This window comes from Apus apus, chromosome 1, assembly GCF_020740795.1.
Source record: "Apus apus isolate bApuApu2 chromosome 1, bApuApu2.pri.cur, whole genome shotgun sequence".
Taxonomy (NCBI): Eukaryota; Metazoa; Chordata; class Aves; order Apodiformes; family Apodidae; genus Apus; species Apus apus.
Window position 1 is genome coordinate 143,393,259 of NC_067282.1, and position 17,544 is coordinate 143,410,802.

The 17,544-nt window shown below is 39.4% G+C and overlaps 1 protein-coding gene across 1 annotated transcript in view; it reads left to right on the forward strand.

Moving 5' to 3' along the window:
• Positions 1 to 16,118, forward strand: part of RESF1 (retroelement silencing factor 1) — a 43,708-nt gene extending 27,590 nt beyond the window's left edge. The window contains exons 3-6 of the mRNA XM_051614363.1: positions 1,799 to 1,903; positions 7,423 to 12,800; positions 13,585 to 13,659; positions 14,891 to 16,118. Coding sequence (XP_051470323.1) covers positions 7,463 to 12,800; positions 13,585 to 13,659; positions 14,891 to 15,033 — 5,556 coding nt within the window. The 5' untranslated portion in view covers positions 1,799 to 1,903; positions 7,423 to 7,462 and the 3' untranslated portion in view covers positions 15,034 to 16,118. The remainder of the gene's footprint in view (positions 1 to 1,798; positions 1,904 to 7,422; positions 12,801 to 13,584; positions 13,660 to 14,890) is intronic.
• Positions 16,119 to 17,544: the final 1,426 nt, after the last annotated feature.

Genomic DNA, 17,544 nt, shown 5'->3' on the forward strand with positions numbered 1-17,544 from the left:
GGGTGGTGAGATTGGATTGTCAAAATTGCATTTATATTGTCATAATTGGGTTAACAATTGGCTTTGGGATTATTCAGTGCTTAATAGCTCACCTTTTAAGTCCTGTCTCCCAATCTTTTCCTTCTGTCAGCTATGTAAAAATCACCACAAAGGAGGAAGAGTACAGGGTGGTGTGAGGGACTGGGCTGTGAGTGCCTGTTGGGAAGTGGTGTTGAAACAAGATTGTAAGCCCTTGAACAAAATCTTGTTTGCTTCTCAAAAGAATACCTGCCTAGTGGAGAGGAATGCCTGCATATTGCGATAAGGGGGAGGCTGCTCAAGGATTACCCATCACAAAATGATTGCTTAACCAAAACAGGCCTATAAAAAGAGAAGCTGTGATGGTGGGGTTGGGAAGCTTCACTGATACCAGCCTTGGATCCAGGACTAGTGATTTTCTGTTCTGTGTTTCTCTCTCTCTTTCTCTCTCCCCCTATTTTCATTCCCTTTTACCTCAAGATGATAGTGGGTGGTTTTGCAAATTGCAGAGTTCTAAACTTGCTCAAAAATAACCTTTTACTAGTATATCAGTAAACTTTTGTGAGAAGCAGACCTTGAGTGATGATTTAACTTTAATCCAATTTAGGGGTATCTGACAGCCAAGCATTTACGTTTTCCACAACCCATAGCACACCCTTGTTCAGCATGCTGATCAAGGTAACCTACCTGGAAGGGCAAGTGGTTAAGAAACTTACGTATAGTGTTAGCATGCTTAAAAAAGTGTAATAGTGCATTCCTCCTTTGTATCCGTTAAACCTGTAGCAGTGATGTCTTAAATCTGTAAGCATACTTCAAATAAATTGTTTGCTTGAAACTTGCAGTCAGCCTTCTTTTTGTCACACAGGCAAACCAGCAGGAAGCAGGGTGGGACTTTTTCAGTTTAATGACTTTACTTACCAGCCAACGAGTCTGGGGAAATAAAAAAAAATTCTGGTCAGACTGTACCACCTTTGTTGTTGAGTGACAGAAACACTATCTGGACCAGGCATTACATCCCACCTCTGTTCCCTTCTGTGCTTCTTTCCCTTGTATCCTCAGAAATACCACATAATATACCAACTGCACATGCCCACCTCTTCCTTACCTGGTTCATTGAGGGGAAAGTGTGATCATTGTTCTCCTGGCTGTGCAGTGCTACACACAACCCCCTAGAGGTGTGAGGTGCAGAGTTTGGTCATGGAGTCTCTTCATCTATAGTTTCCCTTTCAAATGTAACTACTGTGTTCTTTTCAGAAACTGTGACATTTCAAATTACAGAAACTGAAAAAGCAGCAATTTGGAAGGAGTGATTTTTGGGCTAAAACTGGATGTTACTCCAAAGAATTGATCTCTCGTGGTTCTGCTACAAAATTCTGGTGGGAAGATAGGAAAATTATGCAACTAAATGCATTGTAGGTAGTGTTAGTCTTGTATATTCTGTGAGACTTTCTGCAAAGCACCAGCTTGCTCCTGGGCAATCAACTGACTCAACAGAAGGTCATATCCAGAGCAGCAGGGGTTAAGCATGAAGGGTTGTGCATATGGCCAGTCAAACTCAAATGCTTCTGAATCAATTGGGCTCTCCGCTATGGCATTTCAGGGATCCCAGCACCTGTCATGGATATTCCTCTTCCAGACACGCTACCAGTCTCCTGCAGGGAAACAAGTGTCTGGATTGAGCTAGGAAGAGCTGTTTGCTGCTGTAAGAGCTGTTAGCTGCTGATGCCCTGGGTGGCCTTTCCAAGGTAATGACTTTCTGGTGTCTCTCTTTTGTTCTCAGGAGAAGCAGCCATCTACTATTCCCCAGCTGAGGCCAGGACTGATTCTCTGCTGGTGCTGCCCCAAACACTGCTTTCAAGTGAAGAGCCGCTTTCTGTCAACACATGTAAGTCTGAAAAGATTCCATAAGAATCAATGTAAATAGCACAAGGAAGAAAGGAGAGTAGGCAGGTCTGAATCCCACACTTGGGACCTTAATTCACTGCACTCAAGGAGAGGTATACATTCTCCTCACTTTATTCATCTGAGAAAGTGAAGCTGACTCTAATTCTCTCACTTTCTCTTTACTAAATGCTTAGAGTCTTCAGTCACTCCTTGCTGTAAGTTTCTTTAAGTGGGAATTAGATAATCTCTGAGGTACTGGCAGACCCCTTTGTCAGTGGAATTTCTGGGAATATAGCCCCTGTTTGATGTTACCAACTCTAAATTCAAATAGCTGACTAAAGTTATGATTCTTCTTATGTATAGTGAATGATATATAAGCAATTATTTTTAGGGAGCCCTGTAGCAAACTGTGTGTGCTTGTACATTCATGTTCCGGTATTTTATTTTCTGTGAAATAAGACTTTGACTCTCATGATTTATGTGTCTCTCTGGGAATTTGGACCTTAAGCCTGTGTGCTTGCCACTCAGGACCTTGGAGGACTCCGAACGTGTAGACACTTACGAGGAGATGATCCAAACTGAGTAGGGCTGGGTTTGCCCAGGAACAGCAAAACGACGCTGTTAGGTGGTGACTGTGGAAAGCACTCAGGAGGGGAGTGGATAAACTACTCTCTGAGAGCCAGATTGGAGCACTCCTGGGGAACAGCTGGCCCAGACCTTGATGAACTCCCCCTACTTGGGATGCTGGATGAGGATACTTTCCTGAGAATTGAGTGATAACTATTAGATTGTAAGGAGTTTGGAATAGAAGCAGGATAGTTCTCACTTGCAGGGTGGGGTTAAGTGTTACCTACTTAATGAGTACCTTATCCAAATAAACCTCAGTTTGTGCCTTGGAACCTTATTCTTTCAAGGGGTAGATAGAAGCAGAGGATCTGACTGTGACAGCACCGTTTGAACCTATTTTTTCACAACAGTTTCATTTTTGCACACTCTTTTGAGTGTGTGTGTGGCTCTTAGTTGCCGTCAGTGCAGTGAGGCAAACAAAAGTGACGAGGCTGGGTGAGTCATATTCTCATGGTAATATGACTGGTTTTAATCACTGATCAATGTTTCTTATATAGGATAGAAACAGCATGACATCCCGGTAATCTTGTTCACACAAAACAAGGGATAATAAACCATAATTATACAAAAGCATTTTAAATTATTATCATCACTTATTTTTACCAACCGCAAATATTAGTTACCAGATTTACTACACTCCTAAATGTCCATTAATTCATTACACAAGTATCCCAGACAGATTTATTAGTCTCCGAATCTCCAAGTATCCATTAGTTCATTATACTAATATCCTGAATAGATGTGTTGTTTTCCAAGTATCTATTAGTTTGTTACACAAGTATTCTAGATAGATATATTGTTTCCCAAATATCTCCAAATATCTATTAGATCATCATACAAATATCCTGGACAGAGTAAGAAGTTAATAGAGCACATTATCCAAGAGTGAACAGGATAATTATCCCGATACCCAAGCTATAGATCATCCAGCTCTCTCAGCATCTGTCTGGTGATGGGCCTTGCCACATCACTTGTCCTTCGAATGACCTTGCCTTGCAGAGGTCTCAGGCTGCTGAGCTGGTTCTCCACACTTAGTCACATGCACAAGACCTACAAGTAGGAGTAGTGCCTAGAAAGAGGTGCTTTTTAATGCCATTTTACTGGGCTTTCATGTTAACTGTTTACCTGAGTGAACTCAGAAAAGTTAAGCTGAAGATACACTCAGTTAAGTTGAAGGTGCTTATTATTAGTTTATATTCCTAGTTTTTTGTATGTATATATAAATAAACTTTTATGTCCAGTTTGATTTAAGAAAAAAAAAAAGCAGGAGCTCAAAACACAGTTTTAACTTTTCACAGGTAAGTGAAATGTGTAGAACCATTATCAACAAAGCATATTGGCTTGAATGTGATGCTGTGTGCAGTTGCCTCCAGGTTCAAGCCAGATCTACTTTGGCCAGCTGAAACACACAGAACCAGCCTAGGTCATGATGTACTTAGCCAAACAGGCAAGGCTCAATACATGCATGGAAATAACTACTATGTTTATTAGTTAACCCTTACGTTTAAATCATCCTCTTGCAAACCTGAGGCAAATCGAGTACTTTCATTCACGTTGCTTTCTATGCCATGCACTACTTACTATTTATGTCCCTGATTAATTAATTTATACTCATGTTGTCTGGGGAGATTGTTTTAGGACAGCCTCAGTGCTGTTTGCATTCTCCACCACCTTGTCCCAGGGCAGCCATGGTGCTGGAGCACATGGATCAATTTATAGTGGTCTATAGTTTTAATGTGTTCAGCACATGACAGTGGATTGATCAGCATGGAAGTGGCTATGCCAGGGAAAAAGATGAGTCCTTAGTTCAAGTATCTGCTGTCTAAAAAAACCAGAAGTTCTAAATAAAGTGTATTAGGCATGAGCTTTACGGTTCAATGTTGCAGCCCTGGACTGGAGTTAATTTTCTTTCCAGCAGCTCCATGGTGCTGGGTTTTGGTATCTGGTTAAAAGAGTGTTGGTAACTCTCCAGTGTTCTGGCAGTTGCTGAGCTGTGCTTGCACAGCATGAAGGCCTCCTCTTTCCCACTCTATTCACCCAGTGAGTGGGGTGAGAGTGGGCAAGAGGCTGGGAGGGGACATAGCCAGGACAGTTGACCCAGGTTGGCGAAAAGGGATATTCCATACAGTACAACATCCTGCTTACCTATAAAAACATGTAGAAGAAGAAGCAGGGTTTGGCTTCCAAGGTGGCTGTTGCTCAGACTAGCTGGGCATTGGTCTGTGGAAATTGGTGAGTAATTTCCTTTGTGCTCAACCCTTGAGTTTTCTCACCTTTTGTTCTTGCAGTTTTCTCCCCTGTCTTGCCTAGAGGTGAGTGAGTGGCTGTGTGAATGTGTGGCTGTTGCCTGAGGTCAACCTACCACAAGCTGTACTGCAGTTACACCAGAGGAGCTGAGCTCCTGTGGACCTATCTTCATATGTAACTAGGAGGCCAGCCCTATGTTGACTGTCACACTGGTAAATAAGAAGTTTTGCTGATGGCCGATGCTAGCTTCCTCCTAATCAGTGGACTTGGATGAATTAAATGTAAATGCTTTTGAAAAGCAGTGAAGTCTACTGGTGGCTGTTGCTCCAGAGTGGTCAAAGGATCTTCCACATTGTTGACTTTGATCTGCTGAGTTTATATACATTTATATACATTGCTGAGTCTCATACTCTGCATGTGTTTCCCCTGTTCAGGTGTTTTCTGGCTCCAGGGAACAGTTGTCCAGACTTTAATGTTAAGTTACAGTGTTCAATGAATTAAATATTAAATCTTTGCAGGAATGTCTTATGCAATCCAATAGTTCAGAAGACTGTAACAATTTATTCTGTATTTTAGGATTAATTTATTTTTCTCTGTATGTATTTCCTAGAAGAGGGCCTCTAGGAGGAAATAATCACATAGATTTCCAATAAAAATTGAGATCTTTCCTATAAGGAATTAATTCAGATGCTTTGGGTAGATTAAGGCAATTATAAAACAGGAGATGTAGCCTTCCGCTGTGTGGATGTATTGTTCCTTTTCACCTAGGATAGAAACCTGTAACAGTTGAACATATTGGGCTTTATATAGGTGGTCCAAATTGCCCTCAGATCTCTTTGTGAGGTGAAGTGTCTCCACGGAGTGATTCAGGGATGTTACATAAGAGTTTAGTAAAACTATCTGATAGAGAAGTCTAGGTGTAGGCATTTTAGTCTCATGATAGATTTCTTTAAGAGCTTTGCCATTGCTCCTGTGTTCAATGGGTGCATCTCTCTCTCTCTTCCCTTTCTATGCACCAGCAATGAAAAAAAAAATGATGGTTACCTGTGTAGTAGTTGCTGGTTATTTCTGAAGCTTGTGGTCAAGGTGAGAAAGTAGTAGGTAAAGGGGTGAAGCAGGCATGTGTGAGGAATAGTCTTGTCTTAGTCTTTTGGGGTCTTGTGCTGATACTGAGCTTCTCAAATGTTCTTCCTAAGACATAGTGATTTCTGCCAAATAGAACTTTTTAAAGTAGTGATTATGGTTGCAAACTTAGTTTTCTTAATCCATCTAATAATGTTGATGAAGTAAGGGTTGTACTCATTTTTATGATGACGTGAATTGGGTTTTACTCTTGGCTAAGTTGTCTGTTGCATGTAGTCAAAGTTTCTCCTTGGTTTAGCAAATTTTTTATCATTACTGCTAGTTGGCATCTTAGTCTTGTTTACATATCTCACTCATGTTTCTGGAATGTATAAATGTCTAAAATGTCTTCAGCAGTTATGTAATTCAAGGACATGCTTGTTAAATATAGCAATCTATTGTTAAATTAAAAAGTTGGGTGACACTAGAATTAGAACAATGTGAGGGTTGTGTTACTCATTAGACAGTCAATAGTTATTAGTTGCTGCTCCATCTTTATGTACCTGAAGTGCTAGGGCTTGGGCAATAGGCCCAAGCCACAGTTGACATAAAAAAATATACAGGTGAACCCTGTATAGTTTGTAGTTAATTATTTTTGTGCTAGTTGGTATTGTGCTAGGTTGTAATTATCATTTTAAACATACCCATGATTTTAGCACTCACAAACTGCTTATGCTGGTGCCAGACCAGGTATTTTAGGGATTCTTGCATGATGTTGTGCAATTGACTACCAAAATATTGCTTATGCTAATAGAATGTCTAGATGAGATATTTTAGGGGACCCTGCTGACCTCATCCTGGGCTCTGGCCAAGCCCTGGTCTTGGTTGGCTGGGAGGCGTACCACCAGATGTCTCTGCACAAAGAAATATGCAAGTCATGCTGACTTGGTATTATAAAGGCTGGACCCTCTTGCAGTGAACTTTGGAGACCTCACCTACAAGTGGATGCACTGTATAGGATTTCCCAGCTGCTGGGAAGGGCTCTCCAGATCCTTGCTGCACCCAGGGCTTCCCAATGACTGTGGACCTAGATAATTGTAATGTATTAAGGGCAATTGGTGATGTGTTTTTCTTAATGACTACAGCTGTTCTTGTGTAGTAATGATTAGATGCATTGTCGTGCTTTGCTTTTACTTTGCAATAGAATTTTAGTTTTGTTGTATTTCTCTCAGCAGATAAGTGTATATTTCTCTTTAGTGGTTATTGTATTATTTTTAACGTCAGTCAGTAAAGATAAGCTAACTTCTTTAATTGGGCATCTCTGTCCTTTGTGCTGACCTTGTCTGTTTGGCAAAGCATAATTTGGGAAAACAGTACCTTAACTGTCTTCTGGGAAATAAATTTTGCAGCTTGACAGTGACAACCGCCATGTCCACAGGATGTGCCAATGGAGTAGCTCTTCTACCTAGCAATTTAAGTTTGTCAGTTCTGTTCATAATGCATTCTAAATCACTTCTTGGTAAGTGAAATAGGTTTTGATCAAAACATTTAGGACTGGATTTTGTTTGTTTGTTTGTTTTATAGCATTTTGGGTTTTGGCTGAAGAAAAAGAAATCACAAAAAGATGGACTGGAATGTAAGACCACCCCAGAACGCTGATGCAAAGAAGAACCTGCAAAGCGAAGGAGCATGTTACACTCAGTTGTTTTCTAATGCACATGCTTATCCTCAGACAAATGCCTGTTTATCTAAAAATGCATGCACTTATGCTGGAAATAACCAAAGGGTGTATCTGCCAACTAGTAATGTTACCTTCCCTCCTGTGAATGCTGAAGGATTCAGAACTTCAGATCAGGCTTTACCAAGAGTATCTGTAGCTGATAATGATTTTTTAAAATCTAAATACGCAGTGGATCGAAGCTCACTGTCCTGTGTACCAATTGCTCCAAAACCATCTAATGGGTGGGCAGAGATGTCTCAGGCATCTCAGACTTCTTGGCCAAACTCTAATGCCTACATTTATTCACATAGAAAGGTACCTCCCCTGTCTTCTCAAATTAACACTGGAAATAACATGAGGAATGTACTTCGAGAACCTCAGTATGTCATCACAAACAGTTACTCTGTACCACAGCATAGTTCTATGACAACTACAATATTAGGTCAAAGTAACATTAATTCCCCAAATAATTCTGTGCCTCTTGGTATATCTGGGCAACATGTTCAAACCCAAATATATAATCCCAACACTCAGTTTAAAGTTTTACACTCAGTGAATCAAAACACTGAAGTAAATGTACCACTGCTACAATATCTACCAAGTCAGATGGCATCAGAAGCTTCTAGCAGATGTTCTGCACCATCTTTTTTACCTGCCAACTGTGATTCAAGAGCTGCAGTACAACCTTCAATAGGTGTACCACAGGCGGGTCAGAATGTGCCCAATGGATACACCGTTAGCCAACAGAGGTGCCCACCAGACCTAACAAATGCGTCTGGTTTTAACAGTGTTCAGCAAAACTGTCAGAAACAGCAATTTGGAGAAGTCAGTCAGTCATTTATGCATGTCTCTAATTCAAGTGGAAATGTGACAGCACATCACCCTTTTAATGAAATATCTGTGCCATCTCCTAGCATTTCCAAAGAACTGTATGATACAGTGCAAGAACTTCCTTCAGTGGCTGCTTCAAAGCCACTGAGTGATCCTGCTCAAGTTCAAGAAACTCAGACTAGTAATTCAATGAATGGACCTGTTAATTCTCAAATTTCTTCAGTAGCAGCAGGTGGAAAAACACTTACAAGGCACAAACTAGCCTGGGAAGCTCAAAGGCTACTTGATATTAAAAAAAAATTTGCCCTGCTTGAAAAGATGCATCGCTATAAAAGAAGACTCTTAGCAGCTTCAGAACATGACAAAAGCATTCTGCCACTTCCTTCAAGTTACAAAGATACTCCTGATAATCGTCTTCCACAGGTACCTAACCAAAATGTACCATCTTCCCCATCTGAAACAGCAAGGACAGAGAGTCTAGTACTTAACTCTTCGGCTGAAGAAAGAAACGGCAAATACGTAGCCAGTGCTGAAAACAGCGGGTTAATGGTGACTCAGACTAACCTTCAAGTGGAGCACACAAGCCTTTCATCAAGCTGTGCTTCTGTTCCTTCCCAGAGCAAACTCCCAGCTCATTTCAATAATCCTGAGAGCACTTCTATCTCAGAACAAAGGGTTCCATATGCTTTGGCTTCCTCTCAGAAAAAGGTGACATCCTTGAACAGTGCTTCATGTTTTAGTCAAGCAGATAGCTCTATCAAAATTGCATCAAAAAGTGTGCCAGCTAGCCCCAAGAACTCCTCATTTTTTCAGTTTGTATTGAGCAGCACAAATGTATTGAAAGAGAAGACAGCTGGTGCTACTGCCGATAAAATATTGACTGATCTCCTGTGCAGTGAAAAATCAGTGGTAGATACATCTGTCTCAGGTGGAAGCTTAGTGGAAGGCACTAGTGAGAAGAACGTAGAAAGTTTGAAGGGTGAGCAGGCATTTACGGTTCACACAAACTCTTCTGTATCAGAAAAAAGGGAATCTGGTGAAGGTAAGCTCCAGAGTGATGTAGCTCAGAGGAAGACCCCATTCACTGAAAATACATCTTTTAATCAGAGCAATTATAGTTACTCTGTGGAAGAGCTAACTGCATGTCTAAGCTTGTGGAGAAAGCATCTGTCAGAACCTGCAAGTGTGCAGAACAACCAGTCAAGTGAAAGTCTCACAGCAAATCAGATTTCATCTTACAGCCAAAACAACACAAAAACCAGAGGACAAAGTAATATTCTGGTTAGTACAGCTGAAGCAGTTTTGCCTATAACAACAGCTTCTGTAGGACAAAATATTGATACATTGAGTTGCAATTCAATAAAAAGTTTTGAACTCCAAGTTGCAGTTGTCTCTCCTTTAGTACTTTCTGAGCAGAGAACACAGAGTGATCAGGCAGACAAACGTCCAACATCTGCAGGTAAAACCTATCCAGTGATCGCCCCAGGAAGTACATGTAGTTTGCAAAAGGAGGGGAAAAATAGTATAAGTGTGGCAAATACCAATGAAGAAACAGCAGAAACTGTTCAGTTGTCACCCAGGGACTGTGTTCTGGTACAGAAAGCGGACTCACATTTGCAACAGACCAAACCAGCTGATGATAACAGAATAGTAAAAAACAGTGTGAGTGCAAATAATGCATATGATGAAAAACAAACGAAAGTTAATCAGTCTGCACAAGATGCCAGAGAAACTCTGCAGCTTGAATTACGAAACAAGCCTTCTCTTCCTGAATTGGAGACAAATGTTTCTAGTCAAATCTTTCAAGAAGGTAGAGGAGATGGTAAAGACAAGGAAGCTGTGTTAGAAGAACAGACATTTTGTATTTCTAGCGTCTGTTCTCTTGTTGAAGGTGATACGTTTTATAATCCACAGATAGCAAGTATCTTCAGGTCAATTCCTGAGGCACATGCATTGAATGGTGCCTCATCAGAAGGAAATGCATCTAACTCAAGGCAAAAGGAGCAACAGCTGGACTTGCATCAAAATGAGCTGAGCAGTAAGACTCCCCAAAGAGAGAGCTTGCTGCAAAAGATGTTGGAAGAATCACCAAGTAGCATGAGTAAAGTAAGTAAGATTTTGGATGGAGTCCCAACTGATCATTTGGAGAAAGAATGCAGCAGCAACCCTCATAAAACAATTTCTACCTCAGAACAAAAAATGTCGTTCAATGCCTCTTTTAAGCATCCTGAAAATGACTTTGAAATTCTTGCTAGCATAAACCAGGAGTTAGCTAAAAATTCACTAGATTTCTCAGTCAGCATAACTGCTGAAACAAATGCATCTACTATTCCAAGAGTTAACAGTAAACAAAATTACATGTCCAGTAAAAATTGCACTGAAAAAGACAGGAACCTTTTTGGAGCAGAACCCATTAACTGTCTAAACAATCAGCTCTCTGAACTAATGAAAGAATTTCCATATGGCATTGTAGGTGCTGATATGCTAACAAAAGAACTACTACAAAAAGATGCTCTGGCTGAGCAAACAGAGAATCAACCTCAAAAAGAGAATCCAACTTGTGACAAGAGTTCTCCTTTGAAGGACCCAGTAGCTCAGATAAAAATTGCAGTGTTAAGCTCTGATCAGATGAAAGAAGTGTTTCCTGAACACAACCAGTGTTCCTCTAATGACAGCAAGAGCCTAGAGTGTCAACAGTCAGTAGAGTCTTCAGCAGAGATGGAGAACCTTGAAGGCAGTATTCAACCGACTCAGAGTCCATGTGAGAAGGAAGAAACAACACAAAAAACCTCCAACCCCAGAAATAATAAGGATTGTTCTTTAATGGATTTGCTGTCTGAAGCATGTAAAACGCCACAGAGCCCCTCTACATTTGCAACATCTGTTTCAGAGAAAAATTCTGATCAGCTTTCCAAAGCTGAAAATACTAGCACTGCAGAGAGACAAGAAAACAGCAGTAAATCTGATGCTGTAATGAAAAACAACTGTGCAGTGGGAAACCTGGCAATTCCTGAAAAAATCCCAGACAGTGTCAGTGAAAATAAAAAAGTTATTTGCAAATACACCTCTGTAGCAAACAAAAAACCTAAGCTAAAGGTGAATAATGAACCAGTTACAACACAACAGGAAAAAAGTAAACCACTGAATTTCTCTGGAAACCATGATGTTGATAAATCTAAAAGGAGCAGCTGGAAGGAGGAGATGCAGATCAATGGTGGAGCCCCACTGTTAGGCAAAGAATTTCATTCTGACAAAAAAGAACATCAGGCAGTATCAGAAGAGTTGTCAGAGAAAGCTGGTTGTACAGATGCAGACAAGATGACAAAGGCATCCAAAAAGAAAAAGAGAGTTTTCAAAATGGAATCCCTTTCAAAAGATAAAACCAAAACAGGTTTGACCATGAAATCCAAAACAGACATTCGCAAATTTATGAAGTCAGAAACTGTTGAAATTAAGCACACTGATGTCAATCAAGGACAAAAAATTAAAACCTGTGAAGAGAACTCAGCTGAAGAACAGAACTGCAGGAAACAAAAGGAGTTACTTGGGCAAGAGGTAGGAATTAAAATCAAAGAGAAAGCCAAATTGTCAGCAGAAATAAAACATAAAAAGCTGAATAGTTATCATGCTGATGCTATAAAATTTCCAAATGTTGGCACTGTAGACTTAAAGGCCAGAAAACACAAATGTTCCCAGCATAAATCTATGAAAGTTCATTCTTCACAGGAGCAGTCACACATGCGGAAGAGGAAGGAAAATATGATCAGCAAGAGAGACCCTAAGAAAACAAAGGTGGAAGAGGAAAGACCAAAACAATCTGAAGAAAACAATTCCAAGCAGCTTTCACATAATTGCTTGTTAAATACTGACAAAGCTAAAAAACTGAATGGAGAAAATGGCTGGAAACCGAAGAGTTCCTTAGCAGATCGCTCTGTGCTTAAACTACAGAGAAAAAGAGCTCGATCTTCTACCATGTCTAAAACCTACTTTTCTAACAAAGAGAGACGTCTTGATGGTCAAAACAAAGACAAATGCTCTGAGAAAACATTTCCTGATAAAAACCTGCTATACTTAAATAGAAGACATAACAGATTAAAATTACACCTTCAAAAGGAGCCAAAAAAACACTATTTGAACAGAGTTGCATTTAAACGTATGGCACAGGAACGTATATATCTGACAAAATTGGAGACATCACCTGTCCGGTCCACCTGGCATATGAAGCCCAAAGTGTCACAAAACAGCCCAGGTGCAAAACGAGATGCATCTGTCTCAGAAGCTGAAAAATCATGCAAACCAGAAGTACTTGAATTTAAGCTGTGTCCGGAGATACTGTTCAGAAATCCAACCACTGATAAAGAAAGCTTAGCTGCAAAGGATTCCCTGGAAAGAGAGAAAGCCACTGTGGCAGGTATGATGCTATCTTGATTATTACTATTTTGGAAGTAAATTAATTTGCAAGTAAAAAGTATGTACTACTTTTAAAATTCATGTTGCACGAAATACAGACAGTGAAAATGTGTGAATCTGGAGGCTGAAGTTTGAAAGAGCTTATCTAGCTTCCTGACAAACTTGTGTTAAGCTGAAAAAGAGCAGGAGACTTTTCCTTCAAATTAGTGTTCTGTTTTTTTTTTCCATTTAAGTTAGAATAGTTTAGAGCATGACAGTTTCAAGTAACTTCACGAGAAGCCTTTCTAACCTACTTGTAGACAATGACTTGTTCATAGAAAGCAGATTCCCTTGGCATGGTTACCAAAGGTGATCTGATTTATATTCAAGTGATTTATGTATCAGTGTTCACCTGGTTGTCTATAAACCTGGCCACATAGACAGAGGGAGAGATCTTTTGCAGCACTGAGGAAGAGAGAGGGGCTTGAGCCCAACATAATCTGCAGAGTCTCCATAATATTTGCTACCTTTGCTTTAAGCTGCCTTTTTTCCTTCTCTTCTTCCCTATCTCCAGTCTTTTGATGTTTTATGTGGTATGCTCTGAAGCATATTTGTGTCAAATGCTGTACTTGATTTTAAATAAAACCAGATCTTAAGTTTTACATACCAGGCCCTGCAAGTAATTTTCACAGCCCCAAAGCAAATTTCCTTTCATGTGTGCTGGTATATATATTAAAACTCGATGCTGAATGGAGATAAAAACTAGTGAGATGGGAACCTCAAAAATATTTAAATTTTCTCTCTAGGTGTAAAGAGTAAAAAAGAAGATTGGTTAAAGTATGATCCAGTGAAGCAAAAAAAGCTGGATGGAATCTCTACAGGTGACATGGCTTCTGATAATCCATTTTGAAATACAAGTTGCTTTTTCCTTGGTTTTAAGTGTTTGTTTACAGTAGCAAATCTTAATAAAGTATTTTAACTTACTCTTTACTAGCTCTGCTATTGAAATGGATACTGTGGAGTGTTAGATGTGAGTTTCAAAGATTTGTGGTCATTATTATTGCCATAAGAATGTGTTGCTGGAGATTGTTAGAATTTTCCTGCGTACATGTGTGCAGCTGAATTGGACGTAGCACTGGTCACAGGGTTCAAGTATAGTTTTAAACTAGGTAAAGGTCAAACTAGGTCTTTCCCACTTAAAAATATAGGAAGTGACATAGCAAAATCTAGTGGGAGACTATAAAAACAAAGTGATTTTAAGATTTTATTTGGCTTTCATACTAAGTTGACACTTGACACACATAGTCCTATACTGTCCCACACACTGTCCCATACTCTTAATGTGTCCCAGTAGTCCGGACAGGATTCCTTGTATGTCACACACAGGTGAAATAGTGCCACTGCTACATCTTCCTTGTTTCTCTTAATTGGCAAATTACTTCTTCAATGGTCTTTTGTGCCCTTTACCAGTCAACAGTTAGAGCCATGGCATCTTTCATCTCTTATAACCTTTAGGAGTAAACAGAACTGTGGCATCCTTAATCTCGTGTTCTTGGTTGTTCCATCCTATGTAAACCTTGGGTGAGGTTGCTCCTTGCTGTCTTTGTTTCTTTGCTTTGGTATCTTTCTAGCTATAATCCTGTTTTCCTGCTGGTCTGACAGGAAGCAAAACTGCATTCAGCACTCTGTAACCTGGGTGCCAGCCTCTTATCAGAATGCAAATCTTCTGCTAACAAGTTATGTTGTAGTATTGATGCAAGTGACACTTTTTGCAGTGTTTACATCTTTTATCACTGTTGAATGTGTCCTTGGCTATTGGTTTCTGCCATTCTTTTAGTCCTTCCTCTTGTTTCTTCTCTTACTTCCACAAATGCACATTTTAATTCACACCTGTCTTTTAATATTCTTTAGAAATCTCCATTACAAAGACACCAAATGACCACTTGGTGCTTAAAGATGCCTTGGAGAGTGATTTAAACCTGATGTTCCCAGTGCTTTAGGAAGGAAGTTTGTGGAGTCCTTTTTGACAGTGGGTGGCCTTAAGTACCACATGCTAAGGAGAGTAATTTGAAACTGTTATTTCTTTAACCTGCTTGTCTGCCTGTCTTTCAGCTGAGGACAGTATTCCACTTGATACAGCTATACAGATCCTGGATGGAGATGGTGAGGCACTTCACATTCCAATCAAAGACTCAAAAGAGATGTTTCAGACCTACAGGAAAATGTACCTGGAAAAAAAGATGCAAAAGCCTTGATAGCACTCCTGTATCATAGATTCTATTCAGTATCACTGGGAAAAAAAAAAACAACAACACTAAAATGCTTGTTCCTGTTTACTTAATTTTTCTTTATTTCTGAATAGCTGTAAAAAAATAAAATATTTTTTTATGTTGGCAACTTTTGTCCCATTTGCCTCATATTTGTGAATTATTGAAATCTTACTCTCTATATATTGCACAAATAAGCTCTGGTGCTGAAAATGCCATTGTCAAATATATTGTTTCTTTTTGGCATGTTTGAATTTCATTATACTTTTTAAGATAGAGTACTTAGTAGAATCGTGACCAAAAAAACCTCCCAACTCATTTAAATTGTCTTAGTCTGTTTTGTTTTCTGAGTCCAGAAAACATCTACTTGTGTTACTTTCCATTGCTGGCAGTGGAAAAATATTCTGACTGGAAAGGAATTGCAGTGTGATCCCAAGCATTTATTTTCTACATATGCTAGTCTGCTTGTTGTGCTTCTAACAAGTCTTTCTATTTTTGTGGAAAAAAATATTTTATTTTTTAACTGGGAATACAAATATAAAACCCTCAAACATACAGATCAGGGGATACCATGAAGTGTTTATGCTGCTACCCAGTTTTCTTACGTTTCTTACGTTTCTTTTTGTAGAACTTGTACAAATTGAATTCTGAGTTCTTCATCTGGAGACAATGCTGTAAACTCATAGCTGACTGAAGACTTCTCTTGTTTTGCTCTCTTTCTGCTTTCTTTACACTTGAAAGAAGAATGAGATTGTTGAAGTGCAGGGAGTTTGAATTCACTCTTGTCTGGACTATGTTGCTCACTTTAACCAGACTAATTACTTTCTTCATATATGAAGTTGTAGATAATCTTTGACTACATGTTCACTGTGACATAAGCGTTCTGTTTGTTGCTGGTTATGTTTTGTTTAAGTGCCTTTTCATTGTTGTTCAGAATTTTTAACTGAATCGTATTTTTTAAAGAAGAGTTGATACTTAATTCTTTCTATCTGTTTAAACCTTAATACTGAAAGTAAAAACTGTAGATATTTCACTGAATGCTTTTTGTACTTGAAATAAACTTTGGAAGGCTATGCCTTGTCATTTTTTTAATTTTTTTTTTTTAACTTAAAGTGTCAGATCTTCTTTCTTAATAGGTTTCATAGTTGCAACTGAGAACTTGAGTCCGGGCTTTTTCTAGTAACAGCATCTACTTACTAGAAATGCATCAGGAATATTTTTTCTTCAGCATGTTTGGGTTTTTTTTCAGTTGGTTGTTTGTTTTTTTTCCCTGCTCTAACCTTGAACTGGGAATTGGTTGGCATGAGTACTTAAAAAGCTTTCAGTCCTTCACTACTCCTCTTCCTTCTCTTCCTCCTGCTCCTTTCCTGAAGATGTGTGTTTGTAGACATCTCAGAAATAATTGCCCAGTGCAGCATAACATTATAATTTCCTAGTTCTATCTGTATGTTGAATTAAAAATAAGTCTTCTCCATAATTTCTTCTCTCAAAGGTAAGAACTATTTGAGAGGTTTTTAACTTCCTTCCCGTCTAGCACAGCTGTCCTAATACCGTAGATATTTTTTTTTTGGCTGGATGCCCAACTATTAGTCTGTGGGGAGTATTGCCACTAGAGACGTTTGTAATGATGTTGGCAACTCTGAGAAGGTTTTATTTTGCATTTTCTTGTGAGCTTTGCATTAAGGAAGATTCATTGTAGCCTTCAGTGTACCCAGTGCAAACAACACATAGTTCCTGTCAAGAACTTATTTTGGGTTTTGTTCTGCATTATGATACATGAAGCTGATTTAAATGCTTGAGTGAATTATTTTCAATAGGTAATTATTCAATCCATTGATCCACGACAATTCTAAATGTTTGCAGAAATTTGCTCACTGACTCTGTATACCCAGTAAAAGAGAATGCTAATTTTGAGTCCCAGTGGATACAGCTCTACCTTCTTATGTCCTCTTTCTCAGTGCTCTGTGACCATGTGTGCACAGTGATGTGTGTCTACACTGCTTAGCTATGGCTAACGGCATATGGCTATGGATTTTGGGGATAGATTTGCCGTGTCCTTTCTGCTTGGTTCACATGCTGGCTTTGTAGCTATCCTTTAAGTTTTTCCATTTAAAAGTACTTGCTGGCCTCTGCTCTGTGCTACATCTACTGTGTGTAATTTCTGCGTGAACCTGCATACTAAGAGGACCGTATCAGATGCTCTTATTCAGTTGCCATTTCTCCTGCTACTTATGGTGCTAACTAAAGCCATGATAGTACAGCAGGCCCTTGGCCTTGGACAGGCAAGATGCTGACATCCACCTAGATGTGCCTACTGTGAAAAAACTAATGCCATGTTGCTTGAAGTGAACTGACAAATGTGAGCATGAGGACATTTACTAGCACTGGAAATACCCATCATGGATGTGATGTGAGCCCATTGTCTTAGTTTTGCTTGTACTTGGAAGGACTTGTAATATGATTGTCACCAGTGGGGTTACCCTGTACAAACCATGGATC